General features: G+C 49.2%; 1 protein-coding gene across 1 annotated transcript in view; it reads left to right on the forward strand.

Annotated features, from left to right (window-relative positions):
- Window positions 1-18,142, forward strand: part of PLXNA4 (plexin A4) — a 421,093-nt gene that overhangs the window by 306,420 nt on the left and 96,531 nt on the right. The window contains exons 5-8 of the mRNA XM_010581025.1: window positions 2,775-2,898; window positions 6,225-6,378; window positions 9,072-9,171; window positions 11,445-11,559. Coding sequence (XP_010579327.1) covers window positions 2,775-2,898; window positions 6,225-6,378; window positions 9,072-9,171; window positions 11,445-11,559 — 493 coding nt within the window. The remainder of the gene's footprint in view (window positions 1-2,774; window positions 2,899-6,224; window positions 6,379-9,071; window positions 9,172-11,444; window positions 11,560-18,142) is intronic.

The raw sequence follows: 18,142 nt of genomic DNA on the forward strand, positions 1-18,142 counted from the left end.
TGCTCCAGCTCAGGACAGATAAGGTGGTCAAGGAAGAGGAGGTGGAGGAAACCATGGGCAAAAGGCTCTGAAGAAGAGCCCCCATCACTCCCTTCTGCATGGACAAACCTGCAAAACCCACTGGCAGGCGGCTCCATCCCTTTAGTCTTGATTTATGCAGCAGCTGGCATCAGTTACCTGGGATGAATTCTGCTGCTAGCTCAAGGAAGGGGTCTGTGATGTTGACTCGAGAGCCTGAACCTTGCTGGTGACCCAGAGCCCGGCCCACTTTGGTTCAGCTTGGCAGAGCTCCCCCATCATCAGACTCAAGCACCAGGCACAGTTGGGTGTTTTGCGTTTTTTTCTCGCCTTTGTTTTAAATTGAGAAGTTACATTGAAAAAGTCAGACAGGCAAAGTCAAAAGTTAGGAAGTGGCAGAATTAATTAAAGTCTGTAATTAAAGTCTGGCTTGCAGTGCGTCAGTCCAGGGAGCAGATTTAGGAGTGCAGAAGCTACTTTCAATCTGCCAGTGCCTAATTCCTGAGAGCCTGACATTGCAACATTAGCATTATATTAAAACCAGGCTTAGTTTGGTTTGGTTCTTCATCAAGTCATTATTTGGATGGCAACACACCTTACAACAGATATCAAGTCTGCAAGACACATCAGTCTAATATAGAGTGAGGTTTTGGTCTGAAGAGTTACATGTCTTAAATGTGTATGACCCGTAAACAGCAAGATAAGATGCTGATTATTATATTCCTGCTCAGTGGTGGGGCTGGGAATACAAACCACATTTCTAGATGCTTAACCTATACCCATGTGTTGGCCTCCTGTACAAATGTGCTGGGTGTGTTTGCAACCTACTGTGCTATTACACTTGAACTGAGCCTGGGTATTTGCCCATTTAATTTTAGAAAATCCAGACATTGCTGTCATGCTGCAGCTGGAGGAAATAAATGGGAGGTAGCAGGACATCTTGAAGAATTCGGGCACTTGGGTTTTGACATCAAGCCCAAAAGGGTTTCCTTCCAAGCTATTCTCAGGAGAGGAGTTCCCACGCCCTGCAGAGCTGTGATGGAATTGCTCTGTCTATTTGTTTTATAGAAGTGCTTACAAAAATCTCAGATCAGCATTTTGCCGTGGCTTTCGTTCCGCGATAGGGGACTTTACAGTTTTGGAGTAGTTAATCGGCTATCCGTCCAACCCTCTGGAGACTGCACGTTTAAAATTCCTGATCCAGCATGCGGCAGCGCTAAAGGAGACTTAATGGGGTGAAGGCTCCTAGGGAACAGAGAGTGGGAGCTGCAATGCTGCTCTTGCTCTCTCAAATCTGCAAGGCAAACCAAGAGCATGCTGAGAATGGCAGCGATCTCCCTTTATGATTCTTGCCACTGGGAATGCGAAACTTTTCTCTACCAGAAAAATGGAGCAATTTGAGTTTGAAATCGGGGTGTTCATTTTATCTAGCGTCAGCCACTAGAGAGAAGCCAAGCCTAAAGTTTTAGGCCAGCCCCCAAGCCTCGTAACATTCAGGCTCAGCCATATATTGGGTTGCTTTTCCATGTGTTGCCATAGATCCCCCTCTGCAAAACCCTATGCATATAGGCTCCCTCTGCTCCAGGGAGCAAGGACATTGAGGGGTGATCATGGAGCTAACCCTCCAGCAGCCCCTGTGTGCTCTCACAACTAAGACTCTGAAGTCTGGGAGTGGGTGAATAATTTAACATCCACACTTAGTCTTTATAGCTGATTTTAATGGGGGGTAATAGCACTGCTAATAACGAAATCCATTGAAGACACCCTGTGCAAGTCCATAACATTAGCTTAATGGCAAAAGGTAATTGGCATGCAGTTGAAGCTGTCCTTTTGTATTAACCCTGTGGATTTCTAGGCAGACATCTTCCTTGAAGCAATGGCCTTGGCAGCGCACATGGAGTAAAATACAGATGTGCTTTATGCTGAGCAAATGCAAATCGGGATTCAAACAGGGTGCACCGCTACCAATTCACATTGCTGGCTTGTGTTTACACCAGACAGATAAGATGAAAGACAGTGACAGTGCTGAAAGCACTGACCACAATTAGTGAGTGGCATGAACATCCTGGGCTTGTGCAGCCCAGGTACCATGCACCCACCACTTTCACTGAACTGTCACTAATTGGGAACACCAGAATTTTTAAGGTTCAACCCTGGGCACTTCTAGTCAGGCACTTTCAAACCAGATGCCAAAAAATCCTTCATCTGCCAGGGATTACTTAGCACCTGCTGAGCAATGGATTGGAGGGTTGCCCCGTCCCAGCAGAGAGGCACCAGCAGCCCAGAAGTACCACAGATTTGCAGTCCTCTCAGCAGGGCCAAAGAGCACGGGCTATGCACAGCTACTCTAAAAGGACATCCCTGCCTAAAATGTCCCACTGCCCTTGGATAGGATGGTTTTCAGGGCTGTGGGTTTGCCCGGGGGAAGGTTACGCTGTATCTGCTATGTGGGTAGAGAGACAGAGCATCTCTACAGCTGTGCATTCTACCCAAGGGATGGGGCTTTCACCCATCACCCTTCCACCTTTCGTGGTGTCCTTGCAACTCTCCAGCCTGCTGAGTGATCCCATGGCTGCTAACACCGGAGTCGGAGTGCTCCAGGGCGTGAGTGTGATTTTTCTGGCTAGTGCAGTCCCAAAGGGTGCAGTGTTGACTTTCCATCCAAAATGATTGCTCCTCCCATGTCCCAAGGTTGTCCTCATCTTCCCAGCCTGGCTCTGTGTTAACTCTGTCCCTCTCTGTTCCTGTTTGCTCAGGTGCACAAGGAAGGAGCGGTGTGAGCGCTCCAGCGAGCCTCGGAGATTCGCCTCAGAGATGAAGCAGTGTGTCCGGCTTACCGTGCATCCCAACAACATCTCCGTCTCCCAGTACAACGTATTGGTGAGGAACGTTAATCCTTGCCCCCCCTCAGGTTTAACCTGCCCATGCAGTCTGACAGACCCAGGTATGTGCAACCTGGGTTCAGCATGAGTGGGAAGGACTGGCAGCTTGATGCAAGAGGTTCTCCAGAGTCCATTAACTTCCCCAGCAACTTTCCTGGCAGAGAGAAAGATTTGCCATGGAAGAACATTTTGGCCTTGTTTATCCCCTGTCTAGAAGTGTGGAAAGAGGCTTCCTTGTTTGCTGTGAGTAGCTGAGGGCAGGTCTGAAGGGGCTCTGTGCCCTGCAGTTCTTGTGTGCACCCAACGTAGCTGTTTACTTCCCTGTGAGAGGGATTTGTTTATGGCTGGGCATGGACTTTAGGCAAGGGACATCATCATGATTAGAAATTACCTTCTAGAAGGAGGGCAAGTGAGGGATACCGCGCGTTATTTCAGTAAGCTCCAAGTTCCCATCTTCTTGGGTGGAAATGTTTCCTTCTTAAGCCACCAAGAACTCCACTCTACTCCAGCTCCAGCACCAAGTATGCAGAGCAGAGAGGCAGGATGCTACGCAGAGGAACGTAAGGCTGCCGAGGTTCATGCTATCTCTTGTGACCTTCCTCAGCACAAGGTTTAATCTTTACGGCCTTGAGCTATTCAAGCCAACAAAGCCACACAGTGAATGCTGGCAGAGAAGTAGATGATCCTGAGGCAGGGCTTGGGGCAAGAAATCTCTGCTGAAGATCTAACCAGCTTGTGGTTTCTCTCCTGACTCATGACAGCAATACCTTATGTGGTGAGATCCCAACACGCTCCGAAAAGGAGGCAGAGACCCATTTCATTCAGGCTACTAGGGCTCTGTCTTTTTGGCCATACTAGTTTGGGCTGGAAATAAGTTGATAACCCAGACCCCAAAGCTCCATCTCTGGACGAGTTGGTCACTAGCCCCACAACCCGAAAGGTCTAAATGGAATTGCTCAAGGTGCAGCTGCCAGATGTCTTCCAGGTGACAGGTTTTGGAGTGGTAGGGTTTCTTCAGTGGTAATGAAATAAGCCTTTCAAAGCCTGCATGTCCAATCATTGCTGCTTTGTTTCAGCCTCTTAACTTTGCTGTGACTTTACTTTCCTAGGCTTCAAACAAAACTGATCTGAGACATCTTAAGTCCTTTGTTCTTCTGGGAGTTAAAGGTTTCTTTTTCTTATTCTCTCAGTAGTCGTTGAATTCTTTCATGTTGGAATAAATCCTGGGGGACTAGCTGGCTCAGGGCGATTGAAAATGATAACAGAATAAAAGACCTTTACCTCTAGGTTACTCCCAGGGCAAGTCAACCCAGAGCTGCTGGGATCAGAAGTTGTCATCATCCGACTGTTGCCCAATAATCTGCATGAACATTTTGATGGGAGTCTCAGCCCAGTCCCAGATAGACTGGTGACCCAGCTCCTGCACAGTCACCACAGATAGTCTCTTGGAAAATCAGGAGGGGAGCACCAACGAACGAATGACTGGCAGCGTCCTTACTGAGTCTCACCTGGGTTCTAGCAAAGGGTCAATGATATTGAGTTCTTGCCCACAGAGGCAGAGAAGATATCTGTGTGACCAGCCAGTCTTTTAAATTTTGCACACTAACAGGGACTTGGAAAATTGTATCTGAGTCTGTTTCAATCCAGGGCTGCTGCTGTGGGGCTCCGTTCTTTCCTCATTGCAGCAACTCCAGAGCAGGCATGTGGGCTGTAGGATTTCTGGTCTGTTCAGAGTGTGCACTGGCTCATGACATTTATGACACTATCCATTGGTGTCATCTTCTGCATGGCACACCTTCATTCTGCATCATCCATGCTCAGAGAGAGGTTTGTTAAGCAGAATAGTTTCCCCTTCTCCATTGCTAGCAAGGTATTAGTGAGCAGGGAGACTGGATTTAGCCTGAGTACTAAATTCATCCAAATAACCAAAGCTTTTTCCTACTCCCCATCCAAGACAAAAAAAAAAAAAAATCACCTTTCCCATTGCCATTCCCCTTGCCCAAAAATGAACATACTCTCACAAAGGCTTTATGTCAGCCAAGACTAAGGCCTGTCTGCTCAGCCTTTCTCCCTGATGGTGCCTAGTGTGAAGGAATAGCTCCAAGCCTTCTCTAAGTGGGGAAAATAAAGTGTGGGGGAGCAATAAGCCTTATGTTACGTTATCATCCTCTCCTGTTTTGTCACCTGGACTGACCTCCTCTGTTCTTTCTGCTGGTAGAAACAACACTTCAGCATGCATTTGTGTCTCCTTTCAGTGGCTGTCACCTCAGATGGGGCCTCAGCTAGCTCATGGAGGAGGCAAGTGTGGAGAGCATCTGCATTTGTGCCTGTGTCAGGGGGTTGGCTCTAGCGTTTGGTCACAAAAAATCCTAAATTTGTACTAACTGCTAAGTCATCAGCAGGTGCTAGAAGTACCCTGGCATGCCTCTCTGTGTTCAGACATGATCTGGTGGGTTGGGCAGGACCCTCAGTGATGGAGAGCTGTGGTGCAGGACCTTAACTGGTCTGGGAAGTTAACAGCAGGAGGGTCCTTCTCCAGAGAATGAACGTGGTGGAAACCAGCCATAAGATTCCTTTTTCTCATGACCATGAGCAATGACATAGCAATGCCAACGGGTGTTACGAACTCTAAAAACATGGGCAATTCTACCTTCACAGGTTTTTTTATGTATGGAGCCCCAGTATAGCATGTCCCCAGAGCCAACTGCTTCTTTGGTGGGATGGGCAGGAGAGGTTTGCTGTGCCTCTAGAGACAGCGTTTTTTTGTGGCGGACTGAAGGCTGTAACTAGACTCTCCTTACACAGGAACTTGGTGACAGAGTGCTCCCCCATCTGCTGATGCTAGGAGAGCAGGCCGTAGAGAGTTAGACTGGAGCGCTACAGTTTCTCTGTAGTCTGCAGAGTGCCTCTTGTGAGTAGTAGTCACCTTCCTCAGAAACCGCGTGCCTTGGGGCCACCAAAGCCCTGGTCTTCACGGCTGGCTCCAAAGACTCCCTGCCTAACCTTACACTTGCATGACAGATAGCGAGCACTCCCTCCCCTCCACTGACCCAGCCAGCACTGGGGTGCAGTGCCGTCGTCCCCCCATAGCCACGTACCACTTGTGTCGGCATCAGCATCTCATCCCCTTCCCCCTCCGCGCACACATCCCTCTCCTGAATCGCTGCTTTCTGTTGAAGGAGGATGCTCTCTCTAGCAAGAGGCTCTTTGTCCAACCTCTCCAGTGTAATTCTCTCCTGCTGTCCCAGCTCTGGTTTTTGGCTTAGTATTCTCTCTTTTCTTTTTTTTCTATCTCTTCTTCTCTCCCTCCGTCTTTGCTTGCAGCTGGTCTTGGAGACCTACAATGTCCCTGAGCTGTCAGCAGGAGTCAATTGCACCTTTGAGGACCTTTCGGAGATGGATGGCTTGGTGGTGGGCAGTCAGATCCAATGCATCTCGCCAGCTGCCAAAGAAGTGCCCCAGATCATCACCGAGAACGGTGGGTATCCCACAGCTCCACTTCTCCCTCCCTTCCTCACCCCACAGCCCTGTGTCTCTCCTTCTACTTTCTCCCAAAGCAGAGCTTGTGGGAGCCTGAGGACAGGGGGTGCAAAGCACAGGGAGCGGGTGGGACGCTGTGCCGGTGCTTGGGGCTGGAGCTGCGCAGCAGCACTTTGTAACGGGAGCTGTCTGAATGTGTCTGTTTATGTGTGCACACGTGTGCAAGTATTGAGTTGCAATACCAGTAAATGCATTAAGATGCTTATATGTGTGATACTGTGTGTTTTCAGACTGCCACCGAGTGGCAGTTGCATACATCTAGCGAAGGCAAGAGATGGATGTGGGATATTTGTGCACCTTTTGCCCAGGCTGGTGTTGTACAACCCAGGGAATGAGGGTGTACATGCTCTCAACACATCGCATCCCATGCAGCAGCCAGAAAGTCCTGCAGGCATGAATGATCCTGCCTGTAATTTTATCCTGCTCCTCCCAGATTTAGATCTCTATGCTTAGTTCCTTGCTCTGTCCCCAGCCTTTACTCCTTTCAGCTGTTCCAGGTTTGCTACTGGCTCCCTCTCCCAAAGTGGTCCAGGACAGAAAAATACCTTGTCTCCAAGGATGGTCCCCCCACCTACAACTCCCTGCCCTTTTTTGTTTCCTTTTCTAACAACGTTTCTAGGTACTTTCAAGAGCACCTGTGGCTCTTTGCAGGGACTTACTATAAAAACCTTGACCCTGTTGGTCACCCCAAGAGATGCAGAGAGGGTGCTGCCATTTTCATCCTTAGCTTCTTGTGAAATGTACTGTAAAGTTTGTCTCTAAGGATCCTCAGGCCACAGAAAATGAAGTGACATGAACTGTCACCATCATCTCTGCTCTCCCCAAGCTGCACACAGCTGCCGGTGCTCTCCATTGTGGTCCCAAAACAAGCTCCCAGAGGGCTGTTACCATTTTCAGGTCCCACTGAGTTATCAGTCGTGTTTGCCTACCAAGACAGATGCCAGAAACTATTTCCTTGGTATGGACATCTATCCCAGGCCAGGCTATAATCAACCAGCAAACAAAAATAGCAGTGGAAGCTGGAGGCAGGACAAGAGAGAGATTTTTTGTGAAGCATGGTTTTCAGAGAAGCCGGGCACCTGCGGCTTGTATCAACTTCAGCAGCTGGTGCTCCGCAACTCTGCAAAGACCAAGAGTCCTCCATGCGTAGTGCCAGAAGCTGGGTTTGAACCAAAGGATGTGCAGCTCTGTAGCACATCTGATCCCTGGGGCTACCCAATTCTCACATCCCATTTTAAAATATATGCAAGACGCTGGCAAAGTTGTTAAATACGAAGCGGTTAACAGAGTTGTCAAAGCCGGCGGCAGCAGATGGGCAGCAGAGTCGAACACTGGCAGCAAAATGTGTTTAGTGAAGTGTGTGGTCTGTGCGCGCGTCTGTGCGCGTGTGTGCTCGTAGGTGGGTGAGCGTGCACACGGGCGCACGCTGCGACGAATTGTCAAGTTTACTTTGGCCTGATTAATGAATCTTTCAGGTGAGGAGGAAAATAATAGAGGTGAAAGGGCCAGCCAGGTTGAGGTCTTGAATTAAACATGGGTCCCTTCCCCACCAAATTACTGCAATTATTGCGCCCGCTCATTACCCACAGCTGATGGGCTCTGAATAGGGCTTTTGGCATTGTGGGAAGAAGTGACAGTTCCAGCACAGGAGCCATGGGAATGGGAATGAGGAGATGGTGTGTAGGAGCTGAGGTGCGGGCTTTGCTGCAGATGGGTCTGCTGTGGAAATGGATGGGTCCTTCTGGAAGTTCAATGGCTCGTGGATGTCTCTCACACGGAGATGGGGTCTTTGTAGCCTAAGGCTGGGGTGAATGGACCTTGGGGTGAACGGGGTGAGTGAATCTGGAAGAACTGTTCATGTGGGAATCTTCCTGTCCATCAGTATTTCCCAGGCTGCAGATAGGGAGCCCCTACCCTATCCTCACTATTATGGTATCTATCGTCCTTGCTCATTCCTTCACCCTGCTTTCTCAAGGTATAATCTCTCTTTGGGCGCAGGATCGGGAGGTGGCCTTTTTCAGGCATGGTTGTCCTGGGTATTGGGCCATATTCAGAGATGTTAAATAATGAGGGTGAGGAGAATGTAGATCTTTCTTTATCCCCTTAGGAAAGCCAGTACATTTATCCTTCAGGCAGTGTATGCACAGGCCACCAATGTCTGGGGCCAGCAGTGAAATGTTCCACAGGCTCCTTCCTTCTGGGGACATCAAATGAACCAACAGCAAGGAAGAACTTTAAGGACAGTACTCAAATTTAACGGCCTCCTAATTCCAGACATCTGCATCCTTTCTTTGAGCTTAGCTTTCCTACCTGATGACTTCAGTCAGAATATTTTTGAAATTGGTGAGGTATGGTCTAGGCCTGTTGTCATCATACAGCCCAGACTCTGCTCCCAGGTATGCTAATTTCCAGTGGTGAAGACACACTCCATCACCCCAGTACCGTAAGAGAGAGAGATGTACTCAGAGAACTGGACTCTAGAAGGATTTTATTGCATTTTCTACATCTATTGAGGATAGACTAGCCAAGGTACTGTGGCACAGCTCCAGGTTCAGACTGGTGGCATGACCAACAGGGCTTAACTACACTAACAAAGCAGTCTCACACTGATGTGTCTTTTTTTTTCCCCAGGAGACCACCACATTGTCCAGCTTCAGCTCAAGTCCAAGGAAACGGGTATGACCTTTGCCAGCACCAGCTTCGTCTTCTACAACTGCAGCGTCCACAACTCGTATGTTCATTTCTTTTGATACCTGCTTTCCATTCTACCCCTGGATCTGCCACAGAATCCACTGCTGACTGGGGCTTGTGTCCCTCAGGAAGCTGGTTAGGTGTGGAGGTGACCAGGGGCCAGGGTCACTTGTGTGATAGTCAGCACGGTGGCGTCCCTCCTGAGAAGGCCAAGAGTAGCGTAGTGACCATTTGCTCTGTTGATGAGCCTCCTTTGCAGGAAGGCGTTGTCTTGAGGAGTCATCATTGTCATCTTCATGTGTCCCTCGGGCAGAGGAGCACCACATTAGCGGGAGTTTGCCACAGAATTGAGTCAAAAGTGAGTCACAACCTCAGCAAATGGCCCCCTCATCTGCCTATTAAGCAGTTTTTTGTGGATGGCTGGATGCTGCTCGTACATACCCACCTCCAGCCCTCATCCATGCTGTCAGTCCCATCAGTAGGAGCCTGCCCCAAGTGGTTAGCATGAGCTTGGACCTTCAGATCTGGAAAGACGGGAGTTTCTGGTTCCTGCATGTTGTGAACTGAGCGGGGAACACCCAGCTGATTCCCTCAAGACCATTTTTTCCACCCTGCCAGCTTCTTTCCTGCCCTGCACCCCATTCTTCTGGGGTTTAGCTGGCACCCAGGGCTGCTCAGGAGCTGCCCCACCGGAGCAGGTCTGCCGCTTTCCTGCAGAAAGATGCTCTTCCAGTAGGTTGATCCACCCCTGAGCAAGGCTGAGCGGCTCTGTCCCCACCACTGAGCCAGCAGAAGTGCCAAAAGCAGATAATTACTGTGGCTCAGCAATTCACAAGGAAACACAAATCCTGTTTCCGTGTTCCTGCTGCTTTGACAAACGGTGTCAGAAAGCAAGTGTTGGGGGGGAGAGCAGAAGAGATGGTGGTGTTAAATATTTATGGCATGTTTTGGTTTCTTACTTGACAAAGTATAATACACTATCCATTTTTAATTTGATGTATCAGAGCAAGCACTTGTTACCAATTTGAAGAATAGCTCGCTGTACCAGAGCTGAAAGTGGATTGGAGTTGAGCGAGATTTCACAGAGACAGGGGAGAGGGTGTGCGCCTGCCTGTTGGGCTCAGCCAAGCTCTACTGGAGGCAATTTTTTCACTCCTGCCCATTAAAAACCCAGTGGCACATAAGGGCCGGAAAAATTCCTCCCCACCCCAAGTCCTCTCCAGGTACATCAGAGGCTGCAACTACATGAAGATCTCCAACAGTGTGAGTGACCAGGAGTCACTACCGTCCAGCGCTTGTTTTGTGCAGAGAGCTCGTTACGGCTCAGTTTGGTTGCTGGTGAGCAGACATCGTATTAAATGAAAAAATAAAAAGGAGATGTACGTATAAGTCGGTGCTGTAACACAGCCAGGAGAGGTGTTTGCAGCTCTTACTCTACAGGGTCTATGGGGCATAGGAGAGCAAAACATTGTAAGATGGAGGGCACGGCTCTTTCCTACACCCTGAGCAGGTGACATCCTAGATATGCCCTCTGCTTCCCAGGCAAGTGCTACAATAGTCTTTCCTTCTCTGCTGAGATGAAGAAAAGAAGAATACAGTTCATACATTTGCAAGAGTCCCATCACCCTGGGCAGAACTCACACTAATAAGCCTGTGGGACACAGGGGGAGAAAATGCCCTGCTTAATCCTTGGCTTTCTGACTTTAGTGCATCCCAGTTTGTGTCTGACCTCTGTATCATGCGTGAGAGTGGAAGGATTAGCCAGATGGGACTGCTGGTGCACAGGGACTGCCCTCCACGGGCATCGCTCCTCCTGCCTGCCCCTCTCTTAGTCACCTTCTCACGATGTGTTCGCAGCTCCCAAGGCACTGGTGGAGGCAGCGAGGCTGTAGCAGTTTACACCCATCCCCTGATCTTGTATTTTTGGTTACACTCAGGATTTTGTTATGGGCAAAAAAGGGAACGCCTCTTATGTATGAAGCTGAGAACATGATAGTCAGATTAAAAGTTGTAACAGGGCAACCAAAATACAACGAATATTTATTACTACTCTAGTTACAATGATATGAATGCAATCTGAATTATCTGATTAATATGAGACACAGTGACAACCAGCTGAGGCCATGGCAAGTCCAGCACCATCCTGCGACTTGATGGTGTTGGGTCAGTTCAAAGCCTATGGCCTTCTGCTAGTGATGGCAAAAGCAATGTTTGCTGGGCTATATTTCCCTCTGAGAAACACTCTCAGCCTCAACTCCTGTTGGCTCACAGAACTTGGCTGGCCAAGTGACTACTCTTTCTCTCTGTTTTCAGGTGTCTGTCGTGCGTGGAGAGCCCTTACCGATGTCACTGGTGCAAGTACCGCCACGTCTGCACTCATGACCCCAGCTCCTGCTCCTTCCAGGAGGGACGAGTCAAGCTGCCCGAGGTAGGCAGGGGCACAGGGCACGCGTCACGTACGTGGGCTGCTTGGGGCTGATGCCGCCTTTTGGCCTGGGTCAGACTAACATGTCCAGGAAGTCTTCTCCACCTCCAGTCCCACTCTATCCCTCTTCTGCTGACCCTCCAGGAGACCCTCACCTTTCCCTCTGTAGATAGCTCCTCTCCTCTCTGCTCTACCAGACCCCCAGGGAGCTGCCCTCTCCCTCCTATACACTACAGGGACCGTGTTGCCTCGGAAAGTCATTGCAAGCTCCCGGCACCAAGGGACTAGGAGGAATGGGAAACACTGGGCATGCATCTCCTCTGGGAGAGCAGGAGGTTGCCTCTAAGCAGATATTCCTCAGGCTGAGATCTGGGGACGATTTAGGGCTATGTCCAGAGTGTCAGTGGATTTCAGCCATGCTTCGAGCACCTCTGTGGCTTTGTGTGTTCAGTGCCTAATGGCCAGTGCATCAAACTGCCTCCAGACAAGGCTGGAGAATGCCTCATCGCCAGTTGCTGAGCTGAACTGGACCCTGGGGCTTAATACAGAGCTGGCTGCTGTGCCGCAAATGCTGTCTAGCTCGTATTGTAACTAACAAGCACTTGCAGACAAGTGGAGCTCGGGAGAATACAAATAGGAAGCCACTTAATTACTTCCTGGTCAGGAATGGTCTGAAAGCATCCTGGCCTGTCTGGTAAATGACCTGAGATGGCTCATTGTTTGCCTGGCCCAAGGGACCAGTACCCATTAAGAGATCTGATATCTGCTGAACCACTGAGCGCAGAGGCAGCTGCTGAAGACTCCGGCAACGTGTGTCGCATTCAGAGGATGAAATCCCCACTGCTCCCTGTGCCGCCTGCTGGGTCTGCTGTCTCTAACATGTTCCCCCACCTACCCCCAGCCCCTGACCCAGGCAAGCCAGTTTGCTGGACCAGATGACACACGTGTAGTGTCTTCACACTCCTGTGGCATCACCCATTCCCTCCCACCCCTACCTTATGTGCTGGTGGAGATGTCACATATGTGCGGGTTGAGGTGTCCTGGAGCAGACATCCTGAACTGCTGTGGCATTGGGACAGGCCATAAATATTCACGAGCAGGGAGGCTGCCAGTTCTTCCTCTACCAGGATTCAGAATTTGCTGTAAATGTGCTGGAAAACTTGCTGATGAGCTGGAGGGCTTGACACCTTCTACTCGGTGGTGAAGTGGTGAAGGAAGGCAGCCCAGGATTCAGCCCTTCTGGTAGACTATCCCAGCCAGGCAGATCCTATTCCCTTGCATGGAGCCTTGGCAGAGTTTGGCCAGTCCTGCTGGCCACAGGTCTCTGTGCCTTCTTCTTCAGGAACTGGAGGGACCTCAGCCTCTTGCTCAGGCGGCATTCCCTTTGTCTCAGGTTCCTGCTGTGCAATGCCACAACCATTTATCTCCTCTGGCAGACTCCTCTGGTGTGTCTCGTGCACCATGCACAGGACTCACCTCCCCAGTTCCCACCTCTTCTCTCCTCCAGCCCTCTGCCCAAAGTGAAGTGCCTACAAATCTCAGTGCATCTCCTCCTCCCTCAACTCGTATCACATCCCAGGTGTTTCTGACACTTGCTCCCATCGGAAAGGAGATCATGAGAAGCTCTGTGTCATCCCAGTTCCTTAGGGAAGAGACTGGGGATCGCACAGCCCCTGGTCTTTATCCCCTCCAAGGTCTTGCTCTGCAGAACTGGGGAGCAGGCAGTGGACTCATTGGCCTCGGCAGATCAGCCTATTTTAGCGCACCTTTTCCATCGCTGCTTTATCACCTCTCACTAGTTTTGTTTCTGAAAGGTATCCTTTTCAGACTAGGAGACAGATCCAGTCTGGGGGGCTTTTTCAGTAGAGATTGCTCTTTCTCTCTTCTATCCCCCTTAACACAGGATTTCCTGCTGACCTTCAAATACTCCCTCTCTGATCTTGCAAAGCTGCTCTGTGCAATTTGCATGGCAGCAGGAAGAGGCACAAACTTGACCTTAGAAGACAACTGTTGATCTACAAGGCAATGATAGCATCATGCAACACATATATGTTACATTGGTCATTGCTAATAAGGGCTGCAGCCTTGTTGGCTTCTGCAGCAAAACAATCCCCAGGCACAACCCTCTTTCCCACAGGAGACAACATTTGGCAGTCGGCTGCTCAGCTCAGGAGCTGGTTTTGCTGTCTGCTGTGGAGAAGAAACACTTCTCAGCACTGGAATGACTGGACAATATCTGCAAGGATAATGGCCTTGCGAAACGCAAAACTTTCAGAGATAGCTTTCTGCCTGGCGATATGAGAAATGCCCTGTAGCTTCATGGTCCTTCTCATTGCCATCGGTGTGTTTGTGGCCCTCAAGGACACTAGGGCTGGGAAAGGATGGTGTCACAAGTGCCTTCTGACAGATTTACATTTGCTCTGTGGCCAGAAAGGTTTTGCCAAATGGCACTTTGAACAAATGCTGCGTATATCTCCCACACTTCTCTTGAGAAGCCATGTTCTCACTGACTCATCTCTCTCACTGAAATTTCCACTGTCTATTTTTTACTTTCACCTTCAATTCTTTCCCTTTCTGTCATGTACCCATGCCTATTTGTTGAGTGGGCTCTTGAACAATAGAAACCATTTGGTAACTTGAAGCTAAGCCTGGCTTCTTATTCCCCATCCAGACCTCCACCCAGTTGCCGATGACTCACAAGGCTGACAGGGCTGAGGTTGATTTCCAGACTTCCCAATGCCATCTTCAGTAGTGTTCAAAACGTACCATCACCCTGAGTGGGCCTATTTTTACTGGCTTTTCATCTCCATCTGCAATGCTCCTTTTGATCCTTTCCTCTACAAGCAGTTGGACCCTGGAGGATGAGGAGACGGAAGCGTTTGCTACCATCCAGGCATGAGTACCTTCTAAATAAGTAAGTCTTGAGGAGGTACTGATGCAAAACTGTACTACCAGCGTGGGATGGTTGGACCATCCCATTTGCAGTCCTTCCATGAATCTGCTGAGCAGATTAGTATGGCCAGCTTCCAGGATTGTATGGTCTGATTGCACCAAGAGACTCCTTGCCAAGCAAACAAATATTGGTGTTACTCTGTCATATGGACTGGTGCCAGAAACTCCTTCCCTCTGTAATCATCATTGCTGGCATGCCAAGCCTGCTCCCTTCCCCCTCACTATGGCCTTCACCTTCTTTTGCCAATACACCCACTTCCAGGTGATTTTTTTTTCTCTCTTTGCCTGTACAGCATCTTGCTGTAATGTGGGAAGAGGCTTCCCACTCTCCAGATGGCCTGGGCTGCAAATGGACCAATTGAGCTGGTACACAGCACCCCTGGACCAGCCTGGAGCACTTTGAAGGGAGGCTTGTGCCCTTGTGTACTTCTGACTCTTATCATTTCCTTAGCACATCTCACAAGTTTCTGGATACCCTTGGGCTCAACTTGCCTTTCTTTCAGGTCTTCTTCATGTTCTCTGACACTATCTTGGGTTTTTTACTTTGTTTTTTTTCCTTGTAGTATGAGTTGCTGATTAATGCAGAGTGCAGGATGAATTTGAGCCTGATCCAGTGGGTCAGCAGAAAGGCTTTGGCCATGACCCACGCTGTCCAGAAGGCAAAATATTTTTTCTATCTGTATAGCCTGTGATCTACCATCCAAGGGGAGCCTTTGAATTTCATGGTGGATAGCTGTGATCGGCCAGCCCCAGGGTGGGACAGGGCAGCTGTCCTACCACCACCTGGCAAAAAAACTAAACCAGAGATGGAGGAAGGACGGAAAAGGCACATCCCTCGCTATCAACAAGGAGCCATGACTTTCTTACCTGTCACTTGTCAGGTGCTCGGTGAATCAGCTCTGCCCATAACAGAGCTGAATCAACTAGACTGGGAACCCTGGGAAAGCCCATTTTTGCTCCTGGTGAAGAACTCCAGCGTGGTCATAAAGCAAGTGTATTTATGATTACGGCACTGAACTCAATCAAATAGGGTTGATGATGTCTCCAGATGATTTGTGGCAGAAATACTTCACCTTGGCTTATAATTTCCCCTTACAGCAAGTTTTCGAAAGCCAAGTCCACTAGCTTGAAATATACTGAGTGACTTCTTGCTTTATAAAGGGGAACTGAGATTATTGCTATTGAGGCCAGGAAGGGAAAGAACAAGAAAGAAAAGACATTTTAATACTGAAGTAGCTTGTTGTTGTTTTTCACAAAGAGAGCTAGTGGCAAAAGTGGAGAGAATTAGTCTCAAAGATAAAAGGGAGCAGGCCAAGTTTCTGGTTTTTTTTCTTGGCCATCCTGTCTCTGCTTTTGACATTTGTTGCTGACTGTAGCTAAAGTCATAGTGCAGGCTTAGCATCGCACCACAAACCATTGCACTGCAGACTAACGCACTGTGAAATCACCCCTTACTTACTTGACAAAATCACCAAGTAAGAGAGCTCTGTCATTTTCTTCTGTACATGGGCAAGACAGTCAACAAGTAGTGGAGGGAAACTGAGGCATGGAGGAGTAAAACAATTGATCTGAGGGTGTCCAGTGTCATAGAAGCTACAGAAACAGCACCTGCCTCTCCTGATGCGTATTACCCAATACACCTGATGGCATTGTCCATCTTGTCTTCGTACAGACCTGCTCTCATCCAGTGGGTAGTTTTCATGTCAGTGTTTCACAGACATATGTACAAGGATGAGTAAGCTGGGGTAGCCTACTTGAGTTGATGGAATAAAGGACTAAGTCTTCTTTTGTGCCTTATTCCCTGAGATGAACACTATCTTGTTCCAGGCCGTGCAAGGATTTTAGCTTTGTGTGGGGGAAAAGAGAGGGAAAAAAAATGGCAAAAGCTGAAAGCAAGCCTAGATAACAAATCTATTATCCGCCGGGCTTAAAAGATACATAATCATTTAATTACCTTGAAGGAGGTTTTCATCTTTCCCTGCTCAGCCGATTTGCGTGTGCGTGTGTTTTTCTTCCTCCCCCAAACAAGCTTTTTATTAAAAGGATTTTCATCTGCTGCCTAAAAAGAGAACAGAAGAAAAGATCTCGCACCAAAGTGTTTTATGTCGAGTTGTACGTGCTAACGACAGTAAAGCCCACATAAAAGAAACAACTGCTTCAAATATTAATTTGTCAAAAGCAATAGAATGCTGTGTGAGCTGCATGCTGGCGAGCAGCTGCCGAGGAGCAGAGTGTTGCTTTGCCCAGTGCTTGCTCGTGCCTTGTGCTGAATGAAGAGCTCTACCGGAGGCTCTGCAATGGAGTGCATGGATTTACCTCTGGCTGGCCACTTGTGCTTCTTGGGGATGGGGTTTTTGGGAAACAGGGAAGAACAGAAGGGAAAAAAGAAGGTAGGGAGTGATAATGACAGCTCAACCTGAACGGGGAGACATCTAAGAGGCATTTGGACAATGCCCTTAATAACATGCTTTAACTTTTGGGTAGCTCTGAAGTGGTCAGGCAGTTGGACTAGATGATCATTGTAGGTCCCTTCCAACTAAAAATATTCTGTTCTATTCTATTCTATTCTGTTCTATTCTATTCTATTCTAAAGTGATAATGCCCACATCTCCTCATTATGGACTTTGTCTGTAGTAAACTCAGCAGTGCCCTTCCCCACCCTGCCAGTGCATCTCAGTCTGGCTCAAGGAGGGTTTTTCCTCAAGGTCTCAAAAAGCAGAGAGGTTTTCAGGGCCCCCAAATGTCCTGCTTTGTCCTCTTTGCAAGCTGCAGAAGGCAGGCGTGGTGCCCACCTCCTCCTAAAATGCACCCCAGTGGAAATGCCTGGGTGGCTGCACTGGGAAGGGGGGAGAGGACCTGCTGGGCCATCAGGTGAGCATGGTCAACTCCTTGCTCCCTCGCATAGACAACCCTTCGGGTGATGCATCTTCAGCTGTTGCTGTGGCAACTGCTCGGTTTCCCTCCCACTCCTCTTTCCAGCCTCCCTTAACCCGGCCAGAGAGGCGGCTGCTGGAAGCATCGGCACGGGGACGAGAGAAAACCCATCTCCGCCCAAATTAATGGATCTCTCCTTTCTCCGGGACTCTAATGACAGTTGCAGCGAGGCCAACACCAGAGCGCCGAATCTTTCCCCGCTTGTCGATTATCTGCTCGCTTATCCTGGCACCTGTCTATCATTAAAGGGAGGGTGCGAGGTGTAGTTTCTATGGAAACTGCAGGCAACCTGCTGCCTTCGAGTGCTGTGAGCAGGCAGGGGGACCGGCAGGAGAGGCGAGGGGAGCAGGAGCAGCTCTAGGCGGGCAGCTGCTGCGGGCAAGCAGCAGCCACCCCGTACAGCTGGGATCTGGCGTAGCGATGCATCCATTTCACAGCACCTGCTTTCAAAGCAGCACGGGGCTTTGGTGTTTTAACGTCTATTTAGGTCTTCGAAGCGTTTCCGAGCAGGTGTGGTGGAGTTCAGTCTTGTCGGCATCCTGTCCACGGGGAGGCAAGGGGTAATCTGGGAGGAGGCTGTAGCTGATGGTTTCGACCCAACCGTGCCTTGGGGCTGCTGGTGGTTTGGCATTTCAGGCTGTGGCATTTCTGCCCTCACCCACCGTTAATGGCTCTTTGCCAGAAATGGAGATGTATCGTG

This window comes from Haliaeetus leucocephalus, unplaced genomic scaffold (assembly GCF_000737465.1).
Source record: "Haliaeetus leucocephalus isolate CR32 unplaced genomic scaffold, Haliaeetus_leucocephalus-4.0 Scaffold751, whole genome shotgun sequence".
Taxonomy (NCBI): domain Eukaryota; kingdom Metazoa; phylum Chordata; class Aves; order Accipitriformes; family Accipitridae; genus Haliaeetus; species Haliaeetus leucocephalus.